This window comes from Pezoporus occidentalis, unplaced genomic scaffold (assembly GCF_034315485.1).
Source record: "Pezoporus occidentalis ecotype Australia unplaced genomic scaffold, CSIRO_AGI_Poc_V1 ctg52, whole genome shotgun sequence".
NCBI lineage: Eukaryota > Metazoa > Chordata > Aves > Psittaciformes > Psittacidae > Pezoporus > Pezoporus occidentalis.
In genome coordinates, this window is record NW_026915858.1 from 3,371,691 (window position 1) to 3,393,382 (window position 21,692).

General features: G+C 40.5%; 1 protein-coding gene across 3 annotated transcripts in view; it reads left to right on the forward strand.

The window, feature by feature from the left end:
- Positions 1-12,215: 12,215 nt before the first annotated feature.
- NID1 (nidogen 1) overlaps positions 12,216-21,692 on the forward strand; it is a 44,675-nt gene continuing 35,198 nt past the window's right edge. For all 3 annotated transcript variants that reach the window (XM_062637407.1, XM_062637408.1, XM_062637409.1), the window contains exons 1-3: positions 12,216-12,449; positions 19,802-20,101; positions 21,302-21,531. In XM_062637407.1, the coding sequence (XP_062493391.1) occupies positions 12,246-12,449; positions 19,802-20,101; positions 21,302-21,531 (734 nt within the window). In that variant the 5' untranslated portion in view covers positions 12,216-12,245. The remainder of the gene's footprint in view (positions 12,450-19,801; positions 20,102-21,301; positions 21,532-21,692) is intronic.

Here is a 21,692-nt window from a genome sequence, read left to right on the forward strand (position 1 = left end):
CATACGTAGGCTGTGTCTATCCACTCACATGATCTTGCAGAGCATATTTCAAATGCAGTCTATCCATTTAAATTCCACATAAATATTCAAATTACATGTAGTCACAGTAAGCAAATAGAATGTCTCTAAATGAGCTTCCCCTGTTTCAGTCTGGGTATTTTTGGTTTTATAATTGGTAAGAGTAGTCAGAATCAAACATACACATCAATTGGGCCTTGGAGTCATTGCTGTCCTGCAGGAGCAGCCACTAAAATAAGAATAAACTATTAACCTGCATGAATGCACATATTCTAAAAAGAAAGAAAATATTCCCCCCAAAAAATATGTTGAGGTCATGAAGTGGTTTAGGTAAATCATTATGCATGCACTTTTAGGGGTTTATTATTGGATACCTTGATATGGCTAAAGAGTTTCTGTACCTATACAAAATAAAGATTTTTAGATCATTAGTATGCAAATGATCTTCAAAGGGAAAAAAAAAAAACAAAACCCAAAACAAAACAAGTTCAAATATGCTAAATGTGTTTAATCACAGAGAGTCTCTATTTACTTTTTTTGGATCAAATGAAAGACATTTTTGCCAGACTGTCATGCACACAGACACCCTGTCTTCATCATATGTAGTGGCTTTTTGTTTGTTTGTTTGTTTTTTTTTTTGGTTGAATTTTGCGCATATCCAATTGCTGGGAATCTTGGAGGAAAAAATACAATGATGATAATAGCTAATTTAACTTGGTACTATAACTAAAGTGCTAATTAGGATCAGTGTGCTTGGGAAATACATCTTTTTGTATATGGTAGCACAGGTTATGAATCTTGTTATTAAGTGTCCTTTCTGTGCATAAGCTTTATAGTCTCCGCCTCAGCTTTTAAGGTATGCATGGTGTAGTGACTGGAGGCAGCTGGAGGCCACTACTAGAGAGCATGACCTATTAGTATGTTTAGTAAAATGGTGTGTTAGCATAGCAGATCTATCAGAGGCTCGTATCAGTCCCTTACTGCACGTGTGTTCATGGCTGTGGCCAGCGGAGGGTGCTGTTGTTACTGTTCTGTAGCAGAGCGCGCTGGAAGAAAGCTGTGTAGCGCAGTGTGCCAGCTGCTCCCCTGCCAGCATGAGCTGTGCAAACTCCCACAGCCTCGAAAATCTACGCAGCGGTTGATAGTGGTTGAGAGTGAGCGCCATCTCGGTCTGAAACACAGGTTGTGTTAACTACAGGGTGACCGGGAGAGGTGGGGGAGCAGGAAGGGAGCAGCTTCCCTTGTGAAGGAGTCTGCAGCAGAGTGCTGCAAAGAACTGTGTGGTTAGTGTCAGTTGTTTGTCTCACTTTCAATGTGTAAGACTTGACACCTTGGCAAGGCAAGAGGTTCTCGTCAGTCACTGGACCCTGTCTGTCACACTAGGTGTTTGAGCTCTGTTTCTATTTCAAACTATCTCTGTGGAGCTATGCAACAGAGATTTACCTCCTTTAGCATAAGCTTCGGCTGCATGGGTACATCCTTTGTGGTGACCTTTTGCTTCCCTTCTGATACTGTAGCTTCTCGGGTGTTTTCAAGCAATCCTGATGCCAACTTTGAAGAGTCACCTTTTACAGGTTGCAAGGTAAGCAAAAAGTATCATTTACTGTAGCCCATGCATGTTGAACAGCATATGCTTGGATCTTTGCTGGTTGACTTCGCATGTATGGGATCTCAGACAAGGAAAAACTTAACGGAGCCCTCAGCTTCTGCTTCCTTATATTGGCAGTTTGCCAGATATCCTAAAGAGAAAGCCTGCAATGCCAAGAAGTCTTTAATATTGAATGCGATCTGAAGACAGAAATAAACTGTTAGGCACAAGAAGCAGAAGTCAAACTCAAGAAGAAATAACTTCTAAATACACAGTTTAAGCTTCTCAGTGCCTCCTTTGTACTTCTTTGTCTTTTTGGTTGTCACTAACTTCACCCAGTTTTTGCTCTTCGGGCCACTACTAGTGCTTTTCTTGTGCCTTCAATCAAGTCAGGCATGCCTATTTCTTTCCATTCTCTAAGCACTCTTCCTCATTACTTAAGTGGCAGAATTTCTCCTTTATTCAAACACAGTAGGAACTCATTTAAAGAATTAACTCACCTTAGCTGAGCATTGCTGAAGGTAAGAGATCTTTCATGCAGGGTGCCAAGACCAGCAGAATCAGCAGACCTGGGGTTTCATTTGGTAGGGCTGGGAGTGTGCTCATGGTTAGGCAGCAGTCCACCTCTTGGTTCTTTGCCTGCAGGACTGGATAGCCCACGTTGTTCTCTTCTGGTTGCTGTTACTTTGTGATCAGCCCCCTCAAAGTGAATGAGACAACTCACATGCACAGATGCTGGTAATGTCAAGGGTTGTATTTGTATCTTCTGGCTTAAAAGACACAGCTTCTCTTTCTCTCTCCCACCATCTTTATCTCATCTGACTCTTTTTTGAAATCCATTTTTTCCCCTCCCTGTTTATTCCTCCTCAATTGACATTCTCAAAATAAGAGTGAGATTACTGAGGCCAATAGAAATCCAGCAGGTTTCCTCTTCTCAGTACTGGGTCAGGCTGCACCACTGCTAGGAGCAGCTGAAAGCAGCTGGTTTGGAAGATGGAACAGTAACGGAATTGTTACTCTGCTGAAGCAACACATACAACAAATGTTTGGTATCAAGAGAGATAAAGCATGTTTGGTGAAGACAAACTCTTTGGAGAAGACAGAGGTCTTGTGCTTTGGCAACGCTGAGCAGTCTGGGGGGGATTTCTGTTGTAAGTCAGTCCGAAAAGCATGAGAATGCTATAGTTCACTGTAGGTAATGTTCAGAAATCATAGAAAATAGAAAAATTATGAGAGTTATTGGCAGTGAAATAATAAGGGTAATGCACTTACAAATTCTTCTGTAGGCATAATATATATGATACTACATAAAAGCCTCAAGGTTGCAAATACTCAGGCAGAAATGTTGCCAACTTTGGAGAACACTTAAATACATGAAACATATGGATGTATGCTGATGAGCATCAGCAAACAAGAAAATTAAGTTAGTTTTGGTCATAGTTTGCCATGTAAAATGCACATAATGTTATGAAAACTTTAATGGTAAAGTGTTAAGCAAGAATCATTCCAAACAAGTTCCTCCCTATTTCTTTGTACTTTGCTGTCTTTGGATAGGGGGTTATTTGAAAAATACTGCACTGTCAGGGGTGATTTTCTGCTGCTGTTGTGTTATATCAGTCTGTTTGTTTTACTTTACTCTGAAGCATGCATCCTGTTTTCAAAGTGACAGCACAATTTATGGAGATCAGAAACAGCTTGTGGATATTGAAAGCTAGCCTTTTAATTCCTCTACCACACAGAATGGAAATTGTTGCAGAAATTTTGTATCTTTCTCGGTTTACTGGATTATAATTTGTCAGTCATATGCCCCCCTTTTGGGCTGAATTTGGCAGCTAGCGACATAAGTATTTGTCACATATCCACCTTAAAAAAAAATTACTCTTAATTTTTCTTTCTGATTTTTTTTTCTTTTTTTTTAAATTACTTTCTGCCATGTGGTAGCCCTCTGAATATCTCAAGTTGGTGAGCTTTCCTGAGGCTAGTGAGCATTAGGGAAAACTAACTCAGCTCCATGCTCTGGATACCCAGAGAAAGTCATTAGTTGTAACTGGCATTTGTCTTGGAAAGAAACATGATCTGCTTCACTTCAGAAAGCTGCTTCTCATTGTCAGGAAATCTCCACTGAGTTCCCTGTGTGTTTTCTGATTTGCCAGGTGGACAAGCTGTATTTCTTTGGTGCCTTAATTTTTCTATTTGTGAAGTGGAAAAACAATAAATGTTTCTTAAATCACCAGGAAAGGTTTTGAGAGGTGACAGAGTAGTAATAGAAAGCGCTGTTGAGACTATTACTATCATGATTCCTCTATGAAAATCTGCTTTATACTTTAGCACAGCTGCAGGGAATATGCTGCAGAAAATAATTACATTTTGGATGGGGCAAAGTCCTCTTCGGAGTGCTTAAATAACAGAAATGTATTGACTCATGGGGAAGAAGCAGAGGGCAGTAGATTTCCCTCAGTAAGAACACAATGCCCTTGTTCAGCCGTTGTGGTTTATTCTTCAGAAGTGAGATTCCTCCTCAGATGATAAAAATATAAATATCAGTACATCTACAGAAAACAATCATCATGTTAAAACTTAGGTCCAATGCAATACATGTTTTCTTCCATTGTTTCTTTTCAATAATTGCATCTATCTATTTTCAGACTACATAAGCTGTGTACACACAGTGAACAGGGGGTCTCTAAATGGCAAATTCAAATTCTATTTAAAGGGCTGTAAAGATGGGTGGGATTGCTGGATCAGATAATTGTTTTAAGGAACAAATGCATTAAATAAAATGCATAAATAAGAATTAGTATATTTCAAGAAAAAAAAAACACGGAGAATTAGGGATCAGATTTAGATAGTCTTATTTTGGATAATACTTTTTCTTTCTTAAGTAATTTCCTTAAGTTTAGTGGCCTTACTTTTAAATAAGAATAGCCCATGCTGGCAGCATTGTGCTTTGAAAGATCTGTGCTGCTGGAAAACTTTCAGATATTTTTCATGCAGGAAGTGCTAGAGAATCATAAAAGATTTGCAATTAAAGGAAAACAGACATGAGTTTCTCTGAGAAAGAACTCAAGGAATGAGAACTGGTCAATGAGCCATGAAGCGGGTCAGGCCTAAGATCCCAAAAGGTTAATAAAATGCCTCTTCTGGAAAAAGACAAGGAAGGAAACCAGGGTGAACATAACCGGTACAGAGTTAACGGCCCTATCAGTGAAAAGGTGAAGGAGGAGGATGTTAACAGTAAATTCGGAGAGCTCAAGGGAGAGAAAGTATGACAAGAAAGATCATGTGTGTAGGTGGAAGTCCAATAGTGACTACAGAGCAAGAATAAACATTACTTGAAAAGGGTTTAGGTAACCTTTCATTTGCAAGTGTAATTTTTTCATTTGTAACAATCTTGTTGTCTTTCCCTCTTGAAAAACTTAAAAATGTGTCTCTGACTGCAGATACACAGGTACATCTGTATTGCTAAATGAGAGAGGCAGATCTCTGAATGGATGTCCAAACTGCTTGAGTGTTAGCTGATTTCCTGCCTGCTCCAAACTGCTCTTTCCAAGACCAATCAAGGATGTGGTCTGGGGACAGTTTGCTCCAAGGACCATGCTCAAAAGGCAGTCCCAAGCCAGGACCAGAATTCATTCGTGGCCCCATCTAATTATCCAAAGCTAGCCCGAAGGCTTTGCAGCTTCACGTACCTGCACATGTCACAGGCTGTGATGTATGCCCTTAATTTTCTGCTGTAACTAAGCCACTTCTGGATTCTTAACAGTTCACTTTATTTCAGACACTGTGAACTGGGGGAAGAAAATAAAGGAAATGTGTTCCAGGGCTACAGTAACCCAGCAGAGATCAGGGGCTATATGCTGTGTGGCGTGGGGACAGCCAGTAAGATTTAGGGGTTAGCAATTTGGATGCAATCCAGTCCTTGCTACTTGGCCTCAGGGATTACACCCTGTCCCTCTTTTAATTGGGAATGTAGACTACACACAGAGATTGTTCTCAGCAGCCTCTTGTCGAAAAAAAGAGTTCCTGCTTTTCTTGCTCCAATCCTGTAGCTTCTCCAATGAATAAGTTATTGCATCAATCCTACTATTTGCAAATAATGCCTCTTTTTTTTCCCAGGAGCAATGTGATTGTTTCTGTACAGAGTTGCTTTAGGGGAAATCCTCATATTTTATTGTTGCTCTATGACAAAACTACTGTTTCACATCCTAGGCTAAAACACTAAACTGTGTTTGGGAAGAAATGAGTGGGCCACTGTTTATGTTAGTCTGCAGATTCCAAGTGAAGTGGACAGCAATATAAGACCTTGAGTCAGGAAGAATAAATAGTTGTAATTCATGGAGTTATTCCTGGGTTTTTGGATCTGGACTGTTTCAGGCAAGGGGAAAGTTCACAGTCTTTACACAGCTTTTAAAAACAAAGGAGAGAAAAATACTTCAGCACTGTAGATGCCTAGTGTGTTAGAGCCAGCTACATGTGTTATGTCCAACATTTTAAGCATATCTATAAGCACACAAATTAAGCCTTCAGATTAAAAATGTACTGTAAGTTTTTGAATTTATGCATGTCTAAGCTAAGAATTAATGATTAAATTAATAGGACCTCATAGCTGCAATTTCAACTCAAGGTAGTAGAAATGTTATGAAGAAAAGAAAAATAAATTAAAGAGCCCCAGTGCCAATACTGAGTTTCTATGCAGCAGTTTTTACTAGTAGTTTGTGTGTAATGATCAGCAGAATTGTCACTTCAAAATTTTGCCTCCTGACACCATTCTTGGAGTCTTAAGGTTATGATTCAGCCATCCTCAGGCAAGGTTTTGCAAAGAAACATTTTAGCCTTTGAGCACACACTTATATCAATCTCACTCAGCAAACTGTCTTAAGCTCACAAATATATTTCAGTAAATTGTAGGAAGCTTTGGTGTGTGCTGAGTGAATTCCCAAAGGTAGGAGAGGTCAGGAAGCACATCTTTTTGGGGGGTGGAGGAATTTTTTTCTTAGTAGACCTAGTTCAAAAAGAAAATATTTTCAAGCAGCCTCCTTAAAGGAAATATTAAAACGTAGCGTTCAATCTGGCCAAGCATGGACTGATATAGGGAACTTTGTTCTTTCTCTGTGCAGGGCTTTTGTGTTTCACCTACAGGTAAAGATGAACCAAAGCCTAAGTTCGAGACCATATAATTAGTAAGAATAGATGTTATATTTATTAAATATTTCTTCCTTTATTCAGCCCTGTTGTAAAAAAAGAGAGTAATTAAAATTGTTGGCCTTTGCTGCACCATAGCATCACCTACCCTGAACAAAATTCAGTTTCTCTGTCTTACTTGCAGCTGTTCAAGGTGATGATATATTCTCCTGGGTAAATTTCATAGGCTTAGGCAATGGATTCCACTTCAGAAAATCAGTTTCAGAAATAGTCTTTTTCCTTGTAAAAAGGATCGTCCAATGATGATGGGGGAAAAAGAGTTAAGTGTCTTTTCTATACGATCATGGTTATTCAGACTCACCTGAGAAATCGTGTATTCTTTTTCTAAATGACAGCTGTTGCAAGTTGTGATAGTTCAGAAAGCAGAGAATCTAGGCAGGGCCAGGCACTGTGAGGTTGGGTGCTCTGTAGGCACAGGGAGCAGACATGAGGTAGTAGCTTGGCTGTCACAGGAAAGACTGTGCCAATGTTTCAAACTTTATTTGCCCTTATGAATGTAGAAAAGTTGAGGCTGAGCTTCTCTTGTAATCATTTGTTACTGAATTTCTAGCTGCCACTAGCATCAGACCAGTGCTTTGCCTCTCTTTTCTTCATGATTGTCCTGTAGAAGCTTTGCTGCTGGGGCTCAATGCAATATCTTTTTTGTGTATTCCATGTACAACCGAAATTCACAGTCATTGCAGTCGAAGTCTGGGTTCCAAGTAAAACAGAATACAAAATTTAGCAATACTTTTGATTTGGGTGCACATTCAATCTGAAGTGATGGTTTAACTTCAGATACATTAAATACCATCTCATCACCAGACTATAAGATGTATGTTCCCTGCCTATGTTACCTCTGTCCTAAAATCTGACACAATAAGATACCAGTGGGTCAAAGTACTTATTTTTCTAGTCTCAGAGTAGATGAGAGGTAAAGGATACCTTTTCTACGTCTGACTTCCTTTCGTATTTAAACTGCTTTTCCACGTGTCATTCCCATTGTTTAAAAAACAATGTTCCTTCATTTGTGATTGGGTTTTGCATATATGAGAAACTGCTCATACATTTTGTCTTCCTGTCTTCTGTGTGTTTTTTAAAAGTCAGTACTTATTGTCTCTTTGGAGTTTTCTGTTGCACAAAGCTAGAAAACTTAGATAATAACAAAACAGGACTAGGAGTAGAGGTAGTAGTTGACTTGGTGTAGGTGTACTAGTTAGTGTTGTGCTGAATATTGAAATAGAAGACTAATTACATACCTTCTTACACTATTACAATTCTCTCTTAGAGAGGTCTAGTATTCTTACTGGATTAGAGATTCCATTCTTGAAGGACAACAAGCATTAGGATACAAGAAGGATATTTTCATAAAAACATATAAAAAGATAAAAAGCATCATATTTTTCATGTGGCTACATGACAGATGGGAGGATTGTAAGACTTGCTTTTTTATGTAGCCAATTTCTGTGATGCTGATATTTTTCTGTCCTGTTTTCCATCTAATTTTCCCTCAGTTACAAACTGGGAGGAAGAACAGTGTTCATGATTCTGTACAAACATAACTTCACTGCATAAATTCTTCCATGATAATTTTTTTTCATTCTCTTATTAATGTAGTTATCTATTCTAATAATGCTCCATGGAAAGAGGTGGAGGTAACCTTAGAAATGTAAACAGTCTCTCCTAGCATCAGACCTAGGAAGAGCCTGAGAGATACTGTTTCTCCCGTGCTTCTTGCCCTGCTCCAGGCAGTTAGTAATCCATTACTGCCGTGGAACATTACATCGCATGAGGGTATGTCTTCTGTAGTGACCAGGTCATTGGCCAAGTGTTAACACTTCCCTATTCTTGCCCAGCTGTTCCTTAGAACTGGATATGAGTTCACAAGGAGCTTGTCCTTTTGTTGACCTGCAAGATCTCTGCGTGCAAGAAAAAGAAGGAATTCTACAATCTTCCGTACCCTACATTAATGCAGAGGATGAGATGCAATATTGCCCTTCATGTACATCTCCTCTCAAGAGCATTTAACAGTGCTTCAAAATTAGTCTTTCTGTAGGGAGTTCTGCTGTAAAATACACTTTTTGCAGTTGATCCTGAGATGTGACATGGCTCATGTAGAGTTACAGATGGAATCTCATTGTTTTCCACTCTAACGAACATTAAGTTCCAAGACAGAGTGATTTAAATTTATGGTGCTCACTCCATGATCTTCCTGAAAGCCTTGCCTTTGACCCTGATTCCCATGACCTTCTCCCTCTAAAAAATGCTCCTTCTCAGCAGACCTCAGTCCTATTCTTTCCTGTCGTTACCCCAGATGCTCAGTTCTCTCCATTTTATTACCACATGGTTACCCTCTCCTTTGATGATCTGTCCTCTAGAATGCTTTGTCATCTTTCAACAGCAGAAGATCATCATGAGGGGCCCATCATTTCCTCCCTCCAGTCATCCCAGCAAACGGATCACTAACTCTCTTCTCTCTGTTAATAGAACCTGAGGGTGGGGATTGAGGAGGTCAGGAGAGTCACAGTATCTGCAATCCGCTTTTCCAAATCTCCTCACATGTGGGCAGTGAAAGTTTTCAAATATGTGTGTGTGTTTGTGTGTGTGTGTGTATGCCTGTGAGCTATTTTAGTACTGTATGAACATAGAAACTCAGGTCAAAATCAGTTGTCTTCTCTCATGATCAAACACAGAATTCTCTCTTAAGTTTTATTCTTTAGTAACCCTACCAAACCTAGTGTTAGACACTTGGAGCTTTCTGTCATTCTGCTTCTACTATGCCTAATCTATAATTTTTCTGAAAATAGACCATTGTAAGGAAGCATTTTCTGACACTTCCATGGCTTCTTTTGGTTACTGTGATCTCCTAGTTATCTGTACTTCTCAAACTTACCCATGTAATTTGTCTGTTTGGTAGCACTCTTCAGATATTTGAAGACACTCTGTAGCTTTGGTGGAAGATGTTAATCAAGTGTCCTCCCCTTTATCATTTAGCCAAGTACACATATTTGGTTCTTGAACAATTCCTTTTATGCCACTCCCTTTGGTCCTCTGATCTTTTTTAGTGTTCAACTCTGAAGTCTCTCTAATGGTGAATTTTCTGTGATAACACTGATCTCACAAGCAATCTCTGGAAAAACAGCATCATTCTGTCTTAGAAAATGTCACTTGTAACACAGTAAAACCTGCTCATTTGTTCTACAGGATCTCAGTAGCTGCTCTGGGAATGCTGTTGCTTTGTAAACTGCTGTCATCTCTGATTTATGATCTATTGAAAATGTGATGGTCATCTTGGCATTCACTAGCTATGCTTTGGAAGATTTTTCTTGGTGGTGTGTTAGCTGATGATATTGCAGTTTGCACTTGAATATATTTCTTCCTTCTCAAATCTTGCTAAAGTCTTTCATGTTCTCCATTCTGGTTGGTGTTAGCAATTAGTATCTCCCAATTAATTACGTATTATGTAAGCATGCTTTTCCATCCTTTTTCAGGTCATTACTGAAGATGCTAGAAAGGACAATTGAAAAAATTTTTTTTTAGTTTTAGAACTAACATATCTCATTACTCCTAACAGTGGCAGCTGCAAGCTCAAATTATTCAGCTACAACAGAAACACTGCAATCCTCTTAAAAACAGAATAAACAATCACAATATACTGACTAATGGACAAAGGATTTACCATGACATTGCTGTTACTCTGTTTTAAACAGGCAGATGAAGATACTTAATTCTTTGGCTTTCAAATCAATTTAAAATTTATTACAGTAAGTTTCTGGCTCCCCAGTGGTCCTCATCCTCTGAATTCTGGACATAATAATAGGAAATCATGTGGATCTGACAGGAAAATGTTACCTTCGCAGTTTTCTTCTTGCACTTATATCTTCTTTTTTTTTTCACATTGACTTTAGTATTGAAGGGAAATGTGGCTATGGAAAACTTCAAGCCTAATAGGAATGACATTTTTTGTTGTGAATGTGCGAATGTGTATATTGGATCCTGGAGGTGTTAAGGAGTTTGGTTTAGGCTTTCTCTTTGCTACACTGCACAAGCACATCTTGCCTTTAGGTTCTGCAGGTTTGGGAATGGGCTTATGCTGGAGAGACAAGGTTGTAACGGAAGGATGAATGGTGAAGGCAGTAATATTCCACTGTATACATTTAATGTGGGTAAGAAGTTACAGTTTGTTTAACTCCTTGTTTAGGTATCCATTTGTCAAATGAGGAGAAAGATACCTCAGCTGGCTATCTTGAGATGTCTTTGTGAATATGTTTATGCTCAGATAGAGTAATGATCCAGCCAAGAGGCTGCTTTTCTAGCAGTGATTAGCCAGCTATCCCTGAATCCACCAGTTACTGTCTTAGGGGCTCTGACACTATGGAGGGAAGTTGCAGGTACAAGTACAGCAAGAACTGAATTGTGTGGAGAGGAGACTTGCCTTCCTCCGAGAGCACCATGCCGCTTGCTTCTGTTACACCGAAATATGAAAGTCAATTGTAAATAACTGTAAAAAAGCCATGTACAAAGCATGTGGGTGGCATTTCAGCTGCTTTCCCTCTGGTGATTTTCTGCTATAAACATTCTGTGGAAATATTGGGGCTTACAGTTTGCTGATCAAGGCTTAAACACTGCTGTCTTCACTTTGAAGGTTTAGGAAAGATATATTAAATGTACCCAATTCTTCTGTTGCTTCAGAGTTTTACTAAGCTATAAACTAAGAAGACATAGTCAGAAAGAACATATTTAGATATCCCGTATTTCTTTTCTGTGTATCTCATGTCAACAGTGAGTTTTCATTTACAGATTTTTTTTTTTTGTTTACAACTAAGTGCACGCCTCTCATTGATGATACTAATTTATGAAATACATTTCAGTGTATTTCTTAGTTTTCCACCGCCATAATAAGCAGCTGGCATCAAAATGATTTCAGAATACAGCAGAGGGGCTCATACGTTTGTTCCACATCGATTTTGGTACTTTGTGCCTTAGCTGTTGCCGCACTGGTGGAAGATCCTGCAGCTGCTGAAGTAACTTGGAGTCTGCATTTCCCTAACTCCGAAACCGCAGCGGTCCTGGGAGAAGAGCCACAGCTTTGAAAGCAACTCTCGAACTCCTACGTCCCCGCACTCACTTAGCTTCCCAAGTTCCTCACCCCTCAAGCGGCACGCTCTGATCCCGATAGCGGCTGAGCCTCACCACCCAGCGACCCCCGGAGACCGCCCCTCCGTGCCGGAGTCAACGCCACTACGTCCCGCCCCGGGCTGTGGGAGTAGACCCCGGGGTCGCAGTGGCGGGCGAAGCTGGGTCCGGGTCGCTCCGGGCGGGGGAGGAGGGGGGGGGGAGGCGTATGAATCCTGCCAGCCCCTCGTCCCCAGCGAAGCCATTGGCCGCGGAGCCGGCCAGGCCCGGCCTCTCGCTCTTATACCGGCGGGACGGGGCCGCTGCTCCCGGATTCGACGGGATGCGCACTGTGCGGAGCTGGCCGCGCTGGGCGCTGCTGGCCCTGGCGTTGCAGCTGGCGCGGCCCGCCGAGTGCCTGGTGCTGCTGCCCCATGGCGAGGAGCGCGGCGATGCCGCGCTGGCGCACGGGGACGATGTGCGGTCGACGGCGCTGGAGCTGAGCACGCCGCTGCGGTTCTACGGTGCTGCCGTCCGCTCCCTCTACGTGAGTGTGGGACCGAGAGGGCACGGGGCCCCGCTCCGGCTGCCGGAGGGGTGGGAAGGCGTTGGGGTCTCCCCGGGGGGCTTGTCCCTTCTTGCCGTGATGTTGTCTGGTTTGGGGTTGATCGTACTTGTTGGGTTTCACGTCGGTTGTGTGAGCTCCGTGATCAGTTATCGGTCCAAACAGCTTCACTGTTCCATCTGTGTTGTTAGGTATCAGGGCCGTGTTAGTTCTCGCAGTGTGGTTGTTGCTGATTCTTTGCAGTGCATGGCAGCCTGTACTGGAAGGCGATAGAACAGTCAGTAAGAGAATAGAGTGTAACCGGTTGTCCAGAGTGAGCACCATCCCCAGGCGTTTTTTGTGCTCCTTCATAGGGTGCACATCCAGTTAAGGAACATGCTCGTCGTGGTCTATGTTTTGTGTGCTTCAGCGTGCCAAAGTCACAAACTGAAACCGTGAATTTCTAACCAGCAGCCCGATATATCCAAGATTAGCACCTCTGAGCACTGAGTGCTTTCTGCCCATTAATATCTTGGGCGCTCTCAGATGTTCATTGCTCAATGGTCTTTGGGGTGGGGAAATCCACACCAGAGCAATTGCAGGCTTTGAGCTGCAGGCAGAGCTCAGCTATGTGTGCGTGCCTTATAGCAGGATCCGCATCCCAGAGGTGTGTGTGCATGTTTATAGCTAATGGCAGACATTTAGTATGTAAAGGTGGGATTGAAAACAGATTGTCTGAAACAAAGCTGGTCAAAAGTAGCTAGGAGGAAAAAAAAGGTTTATAACGGCAGGATGTTTTCAAAATACTGCAAGAGTACTGACTGATCTTAGTAAAGAAGGCCCAGTGTGTGTTTATCTGGTCAAGTTAAAACCCACCTTGCTGTCTGAAAAAAACAACATGCTTTGGGCATCGTCAGTCTGGAGGACTGATGCAACGTCATGAGACTCTGGGGACTTATCTACATGGAAACACTTGGAAAACTAGACCTTCATTTGGTCACAGTTATTCAAAATGTGATGCAGTTCCCAGGTACTTGAGTCAGTTTTATGGGCATTCACCAAAGATTTAACATGCTGCCACTTAAGTTATATTCTTCCATTTTCCACCCTGCCTGTTCCTATATAAATCCTGGAATTACATCCAAAATCCAGAATTTTGAGGGATTTGAGTTATGCCTGTGTGGAAAATGGATGTCTTCACTGCCAGCCAGTGAAGACCAAGTAATTCACAAATATTAAGTGGAGTTCAGACTTTGGTGTGACCCTTAGTTCATTGTCTTGTCTTCCATACTCTAAGTTGGTCACTGATTAGCCAGCAGAAGTAAAAACCACACTTTTTGAAGTACAGGCATATTCTTGAAAGATAGCAGGCTCTGTATCCTGTCACTGAGAAGAAAAGATAACCAGTAATGTGGCAGATAAGTGACAGAAAGGGGACAGTGATTTCAAAGAGCAGTAAATCGGCTAACCACACTAGGTTTCTTTAGTTTAATGATCTTGTTACTTGCCTGTGCCATAAAACAGGAACAGTTCTAGTTAGTGTTTGTCTGAAGGAATACCTGTATAGAGGCTGTGTTCCAGAATCACTTTTAGGGCTCTCTTCAGCATGATTACTCAGTAAGAAGTAAGGGTGATTTTTAATACAAAATCTGATAATGAAAGGTATTTTAGTATTAGTCTCCATAGTATAGTGAGTCTTTTTATCTTGCATTTCATCTGTCACAAGTATTGCAAAACAGAACAGTACAAACTATATGGGGATAGGAAAAGGAGGTGCTGGGTCTCAGCATACCTGTTAAGGAAATGTATTGAGCAGTCTTAACTGCTCTTTCACAGTACACAGCTTTATTGTATATTGGCAGTGAGTACTTATTAAGCTCTCTGATGTTATTCAGTAAGCAGAATTTACCACAGTATTGCTAGTTAATAGTAAATATTATCAAGCTGATATCACTGATGTGTTGAGAGAGACACATTATAATACATAAAGGAGTTCCTGAATCAGATTTTGAGTTGTCATGTAATACATCTTTCTGTATAGCTCATCAGGATAATGTGATAAGCTTATCTTAATTTTCCAGTGCTTGATTTTTGCGATTTTAACCTTCAGTCAGTTGCAAATCTGTGTGCGTTCTCTATTTCCCCCCCCCCCACAGCATTTGAGAAGCTGAGTTGTTTGAGTTAGCTCTACACATGAATAAAAATGCAAGGAATTCCAAGGAATGATTGTTTAATGTCAACTTGTCATAAAATTCTTGGCAACAAAACTTTTATTTAATATAAGTGAAAACAGACTTTGACATACTATGATCTTTGAGATGGTGTTTTCCTAGGCAAGATTTATAGCACTGAATTGTATCAGTAACCCATACTGATCTATTTGTTTTAATAGCATGCTTTTATTAAGCTTTTAGCAGTTTACACTAGGGCTCACTGGTGTGGAAAAGTTAAAGGATTAGGGATAACTTCCTTTTAGGGAAGGATCAGAGTCCTTTAAGACGAGCTTGGATCAATTTTTTGATCAGTACCTTTACTAACTTCCTAAATTAAGAGTTGGTCATGTTTGCATTAGAAAGATTTTTTTTTTTTTTTTCTGCTTTAAGTCCACTGGCACTCTATTATACAAATAAATGACATCTTTTCTAAACTCTCTTATGCAGAAATACTCGAGTCCTCAAAATGCCTAGTCATTGAATAGGGGAAGTACCTCATTTGTTTGAAACTTTAGTTACTATTATACACACACAGATACTCTTTTTTTTTCAATTGAAGTACTTTGTTCCTTGGTTCTCGCTTGGTTTTTCAAGGTTGACCTGTCATAGTGGGTGATTTGTTCTGCTACAAACTACGAATGTATGTTAACTATGCGTGTAATCCAGAAGTTTAACATGCTAAAAATACATCTGTGTTAGTTCTTGTCAAGTTACATAGTATAATACCCTAAAAGGAAAGATGCACCGTACAGCTGGTCTTTAGACAACGCCCCCTTCCTCTTCTCTTTTGACAGGAATGATACTTTAATGAAACCAGTTACTTACCCTGAGTTACTTATCTTTATTTTGGGCTTCACATTTTAACCTGTGTGTCCTTAAAAGGAACATGGTAAAGTTAAATCATGCTATTCACCATCTCTGTCAAAATAAATGTATTGTTAAATCTGAAAACTAAAAGCACTTCTTTTTTCAGTAATAATGGATGTTCTTTCTCTGCACTAAAAATCCCTTTTCAAAGTGAGCTGTTTGTGTGTGTATTTTCATTTAATGGCTTGCAAATGTTTTCTGGGTGATTGAGTACTTGCAACCAAGCATTCCCTTCACATTTAAAACTGAACTGCCTCATTTATGAATTACAAACAAATGAAAATGGGGTTGGCGGTTTTGCATTTTCTTAATGAAAATGCTTGTTGCATTTAAGTTTTTAGCAAGATAGGAAATGAGTATTCAGAAGCATGCCCCTGATAGGTGAAAAGAGAAGGGCCAAATGTTGGGTCATTTCTTCTGCTCTCTACTTTGTTCAGTAGTATTAACTAGTACTGACTGTGTTTTCTCTTAATGTTATTTTAATCTCTGCCATAAATGGGGGATCATGAAGCCACAAAGTCTGCACGCACCAAATCTGATGGCGAGCATGGAATTTGTTTAAAATACTTCAAACATCAGTCATCTCTTACAAGAGAAATTAGAGTGGGAGTAGGGGTGCTTGTGTACAAAACGTGTAAGCAAGGCGAAGGAAGGGAAGAACTTCTAATTTACTCATAAATATATTACTTTAAAGGTGGAGTGCATCTCCTTGCTAAAAGGTCTTGGCAAGTAGACTGTTATGCCCCCCCCAGCCCCTGTCTTCCCTACTGCTTTCCAGTGGTATAGTTTAACAGTATAGTAGGGTTTCAGCTTTGCTTTACAGGGTTTTGAGGCATTTTCTATCATGTCACAGAGTTTTGGGAACCTATCTGGACTAGCTCTCTGATGCATGTCTGCCTGCAATTGCAGGGTCTAGACTGGAGAAACCCAGTCTTTTTAGTTCTGTATTCCAGAAATTCACAGTTCACCTTAGGATCTGTGGCTACTGTTTAGTCACAAATGATTAGAGGAAAACCAATCACAATGCTCAGCTGCTTCTCTCACTTTCTAACATGACCTGTGCTCCCATCATGCTTATGCAGATTATGTACTGCTTATATATCTTAGATATGCTGTTCATCCATAAAGTCAACTTCCTTTTTTTAACATGACCTTGATGTTTTTAACATTTTTCACTGTAGCGGGTAATGAAATTATACATCCGCAGAGAATGTAGTCATCATATATCAAGCCATTTTTAAAGTAGTCTGATATACCATGTGAACTGTATGCAAAGCTTAGCTAATGGTTCATGCTAACCATTGCCCAGTTATGCACCAAGCTGATTGACCACTTGCCTGTGGCAGGGGGCATTCTCTGACCCGATGGGTAGCCAAAGGGTAAGTGTTCCAAGATATAGGTGTGTGTTGCATATGAAGGGGTGATCTGTAGCATGAGTTTCTGTACTAGATCCTTTTTTTGTTTGCTATATGTAGTAGTAGTGAGGGTGGTCCGAATTTTAAAGGCTGTTGCCAAGACACATGTAGTCAACATCCTTGACATGTTTGCACAGCCCACAGTTTTTCTCTGTCTTGAAGAATATATGTAGTAGTGGCCTCCTTCTTTCCAAATGAAAAGGGAAAGAAAAATATGAAGATTATGAGAAGAGTTAATAAGTATATGAAGGAGATCCACTGAGGATGACCAGTCAAACCACAGGGAATCCAGTGAGCTGAATAGTTAGGGCTGGAAAGGACCTTAAGATCATCGGGTTCCAAACCCCTGCCATGGGCAGGGACACCTCACACTAAACCATGTCACCCAAGGCTCTGTCCGTCCCTGCCTTGAACACCGCCAGGAATGGAGCATTCATAACTTCCCTGGACAACCCATTCCAGTGCTTCACCATTTATAGTAAAGAACTTCTTCCTTATATCCAGTCTAAACTTCCTCTGTTCAAGTTTTAACCCATTACCCCTTGTCCTGTCACTACAGTCCTTAATGAGGAGTCCCGCCCCAGCATCCCTATAGGCCCCCTTCAGATACCAGAAGGCTGCTATGAGGTCTCCACGCAGCCTTCTCTTCTCCAGGCTGAACAGCCCCAACTTTCTCAGCCCGTCTTCATACAGGAGGTGCTCCAGTCCCCTGATCATCCTCGTGGCCCTCCTTTGGGCTTGCTCCAACAGTTCCATGACCTTCTTATGTTGAGGACACCAGAACTGCACACAATACTCCAAGTGAGGTGTCATGAGAGCAGAGTAGGGGGCAGGATCACCTCCTTCGACCTGCTGGTCACACTCCTTTTAATGCAGCCCAGGATATGGTTGGCTTTCTGGGCTGTGAGCACATGTCCTTCTCTTGTTCTGCTGCATCTGTAAGTAGCAGATAGACCTGGGGACAGGCTACTGGGCTAGAAGGTCTTGCAGCCTGAGTCACAGTGGCCATTCTGACCCTTTTCCAAGCACTAATAAAGGTTGTGTAGTGTCATAAACTTCTTGACCGTGTGAGAAGATTCAGCAGTAGTTTGTTCTTCTTGGACTCCCAAGAATCCCTGTGAGTCAGATAAACCTGTGGGAAATTGCAGTTTAGTTTCATTCCTTATGGTGCCGGGTTTAGGACCTCCATCTCTTTGTGAGTCATGTGTGTGTGTGGCAGCAGCTCTAGAATGGTGAGTGCCTGGCTGCCTGTAGGTAGTCAGGTATGCCCTGTTATTAGGTAGTCAAGCACTGAGAATACTTTTCTAAGTGGCTGATCCATACAGTGCCATACATGTCTGGAAGAAGGGCCCAGGTCTTGTGTGTGAGCAGTTTGTGTGCGAGCAGTTTGTGTGCTGCCTCGAGGCCTGACACCTGTAGTCTTGCTTGCTGCTTCTATGGCTGTGAGAGTGAGCTCTGGTTTGCCAAGGGATTTCAGCTGTCATGCTTGGACAGGCCCCAGCATCTACCTGTGTGTATGTTATTTTTAGTCAGGTGGTTGGCTGCAAGTCATCATCTCACAGACCAGCTAAATCTCACTGAGCCAGTATATATGCATTTTCATACCAAGATTTCACTTATATATGTTACTGTGGTGTTGTACGTTGTCTGTCCCCTGTGTGTTGTCTTTCCTCTCCTTTTCCTCCCCCAAGTAATAGGGCCAGTTTGCCACAGGACAGTGTCAGGGCACTCACCTATAAGGAAATTTATAGGGTAGCCTGTATCTGCTATAGAAAGCCTGTCTCCTAGCCTCTATAGCCTCTGGTATAGGAGCTGAGCTCACAGTACGTCTTAAGAGTGAGCAGCAGCTTGTTGCAATCAACCTTGCATGGTAGCAGAGAAGTTCCAAGAAGGATGGTTGAAATGACGATTAAAGCAGTCCTGGCCAGACAAATGGAAATCTGTACATCTTCCCAGAAGACTTTCACCTAAACTATTACAGCACTTAAGTGTGGAACAGGTTTTTTTGGGTAAGCATCTATGTATAAATTAGTTCTTTGCTCAGAAGTTATATCAGCTTCTGAGGCAGTGCTGTAGTAGCAATGAAAGCTCAGCTGACCCACTTGCATCCTGACTTCCTAATGAGGTTTTCGTGGGAATGACATGGTCTGCTGTGTGGGACAAGACAAGGCTCTTCAGTTTCTCCTCCCCCTGCCCATTTGTGGTTTGTTTTTATGGGCATCAGACTTTCTCAGAAACAGACAGCTTTCTAAACTGTCCAGATTGAGTGTTCTCCTCTGCCTTCATGGTAGAAGTCCAGATTCCTAGAGGGTATGCTATTACTTTGATAGAGCATCTCTGTAGTCTACGTTGCTTTACACCAGATAAGAATCTAGCTAGCTGGTTAACCAAAAAAGTAGCTGTTGCAAATACTTGCTTTGTCCTTTCCATGCCCAGTGATGCTGACACTTGTCTGTAAACAATTCTTGACAGACTCAGAGAGGGTTTGTGCTGGGTCTCATCCTGAGAAAGACTTGGAAACTTGTGAAATGTGGTGGTGTTGTAAACCTTTGTTAGGAGAGGCAGTAAGTGTCTGACCTTTAAATAACTAAAATCTTTATCTAAGGAAAAAAGGTTGGTCTACCTGTAAAGTAGGCATCTGGGTTTGGACAAGTGAAATCCCAGGACTCCTGACAAAATAGGATAAAAAAAAAAAACAGCAACAAACTTGAAAAAATTCTGTTACTTTTCAAGTACAAGATTGACTTTTGACTCAATTTCTTTTGGAAATGCAATCAAAATATTGTGATTTAAAACACATAGGTGTGGGAGACAGCCATATGAACAGTATCTATTTTATAATTTCCACCTTTTTTATTAGATTACCACTAATGGGATTATTGCAGTGAATCAACCTTCAAGTGAAGAAAAATATCTCGGTCAATTTCCAATCAGTTTTGGGGCTATTGCTCCTTTTATGGCTGACCTGGACACAACAGATGAACGTGGAACTGTGTATTACAGAGAAGATTCATCCTCGGATGTCTTGCAACTTGCATCAGACTATATCAAAAGAGGTTTTCCTGAGACTACTTTTGATCCTAGCAGTGTTGTCATTGTTACCTGGAAGCTCGTGGCTCCCTATCTGGCATTGAGAGAAGATCATGCTTTGGAAGAAAAGGTGAGTTTTGAGACATGTTGGACACATGGTCAGCTGAACACCATAAGCTGTTGTCTTGATGGCTTGAATTCCTTTGTGTTTAAAGGAATCTTGTACAGTTCAGAATGTATTTTATTGTTGAAAAAACTGTAGCAAAATAGGAGTTTCTAGAATTTTTACTTCATTTTTAATTTAGAGTATTGTATTTATTCAAAAGAAAATCCTTGAATCTACATAGCTGACTTCTTTGTATTCCCTGACAACTCTTACTCTGAATGTTAAGTTTGTTTGGGAATAACTGAAATCGTAGGATATCCTGCCCTCCATCTGTGCAATTTAATGCAGTCAGTCTGCATTTTTTAATAGACTCTTACATCTTTTTGACATCAAACTCTCTAACTATGTGGACTAATAGGAATTTGAAACTGTGGCACTCTTTTGGACAAGTGACACTGCATTTATAGAAATGCTTTGTAGCTAGTACTGAATGAAGAAGCAGTTTGAGGTTGCTTTGTTTTTTTTGTTTTTTTTTTTTTTAATACATGCAACCAGTTTTCCCTTTTAAAACCATGTTAGGTACTATCCTGAAAAAAAAATGTCACTTTATGTACCATAATTATCCTATCTGATGACTCTGCTCAGAGTGTTTAAAGTTGAGAACATTATCACAACTTAGAAAACCTTATTTTGTCGAGTTAGGCATAACCATTGTGTTTATAGCAATGGCCCTGCACTCAGGTAGCAGAAAATAACTGATGCCTGAGGTGCTGTCTTGATGGTTCCAAGACAAGATATTTTCAGCAGCATGAAACTTGAACTCTTCTTTAAATATTCTGTTTACAGAACTTTTCTCTTTAGTCTAGCACATCACTCCCTTTATTTTAAGGAGGTGATATAGAATACTATGCAAGCTATAGAACTTAGAATTGTTGTGTTTTAGGCAGCCTCTCTGGCTATGTTTTAACAGATTTAACTTACCTTTGATAATGCTTTTTTTTTTTTTTTAGTGTTTATGCATATTAAAGCTAAAACTGCCTTAGCAAAACTTAAGCATGTGTAATACTTATTTCTCCTAGGAAGAACATGATGCATTATGTGTGATGGAAATTCTGACTTTGACTTAGTATTTAAAAATAAGTTATTCCATTGTCAATCATGACTATTTTTTCATAAGTAAATGGATGCTTTTCCTTTTTTCCTTTTTTTTTCCCCTCTCCACAGAGAAACACATTCCAGGCTGTTTTAGCCTCTTCTGACTCCAGTTCCTATGCTATTTTCCTTTATCCAGAAGACAGTTTGCAGTTCTATAGCACATACTCCAAGAAAGATGATAAAAAGATTCCTGCTATGGTTGGCTTTAGTCAAGCCTCTACAAACTACTACTTCTGGGAAAAGCCAGGATCCTACAATGTCATCGCTAATGATGAAGACAGCATTAGAAACCTGCACAAGTATGCTTTTTTTGTTTGTTGTTTCAACTCCTTAAGAAAACATCGAGGAGTTCCATATTTTTCTTAATTGTAGTATGAGCCAATGAGAAACAATAAGATCCCATTAGTCATTGCATGAGAAATTGCAAAGGCTGTCATTGATAAATATCCACCCTCATGGG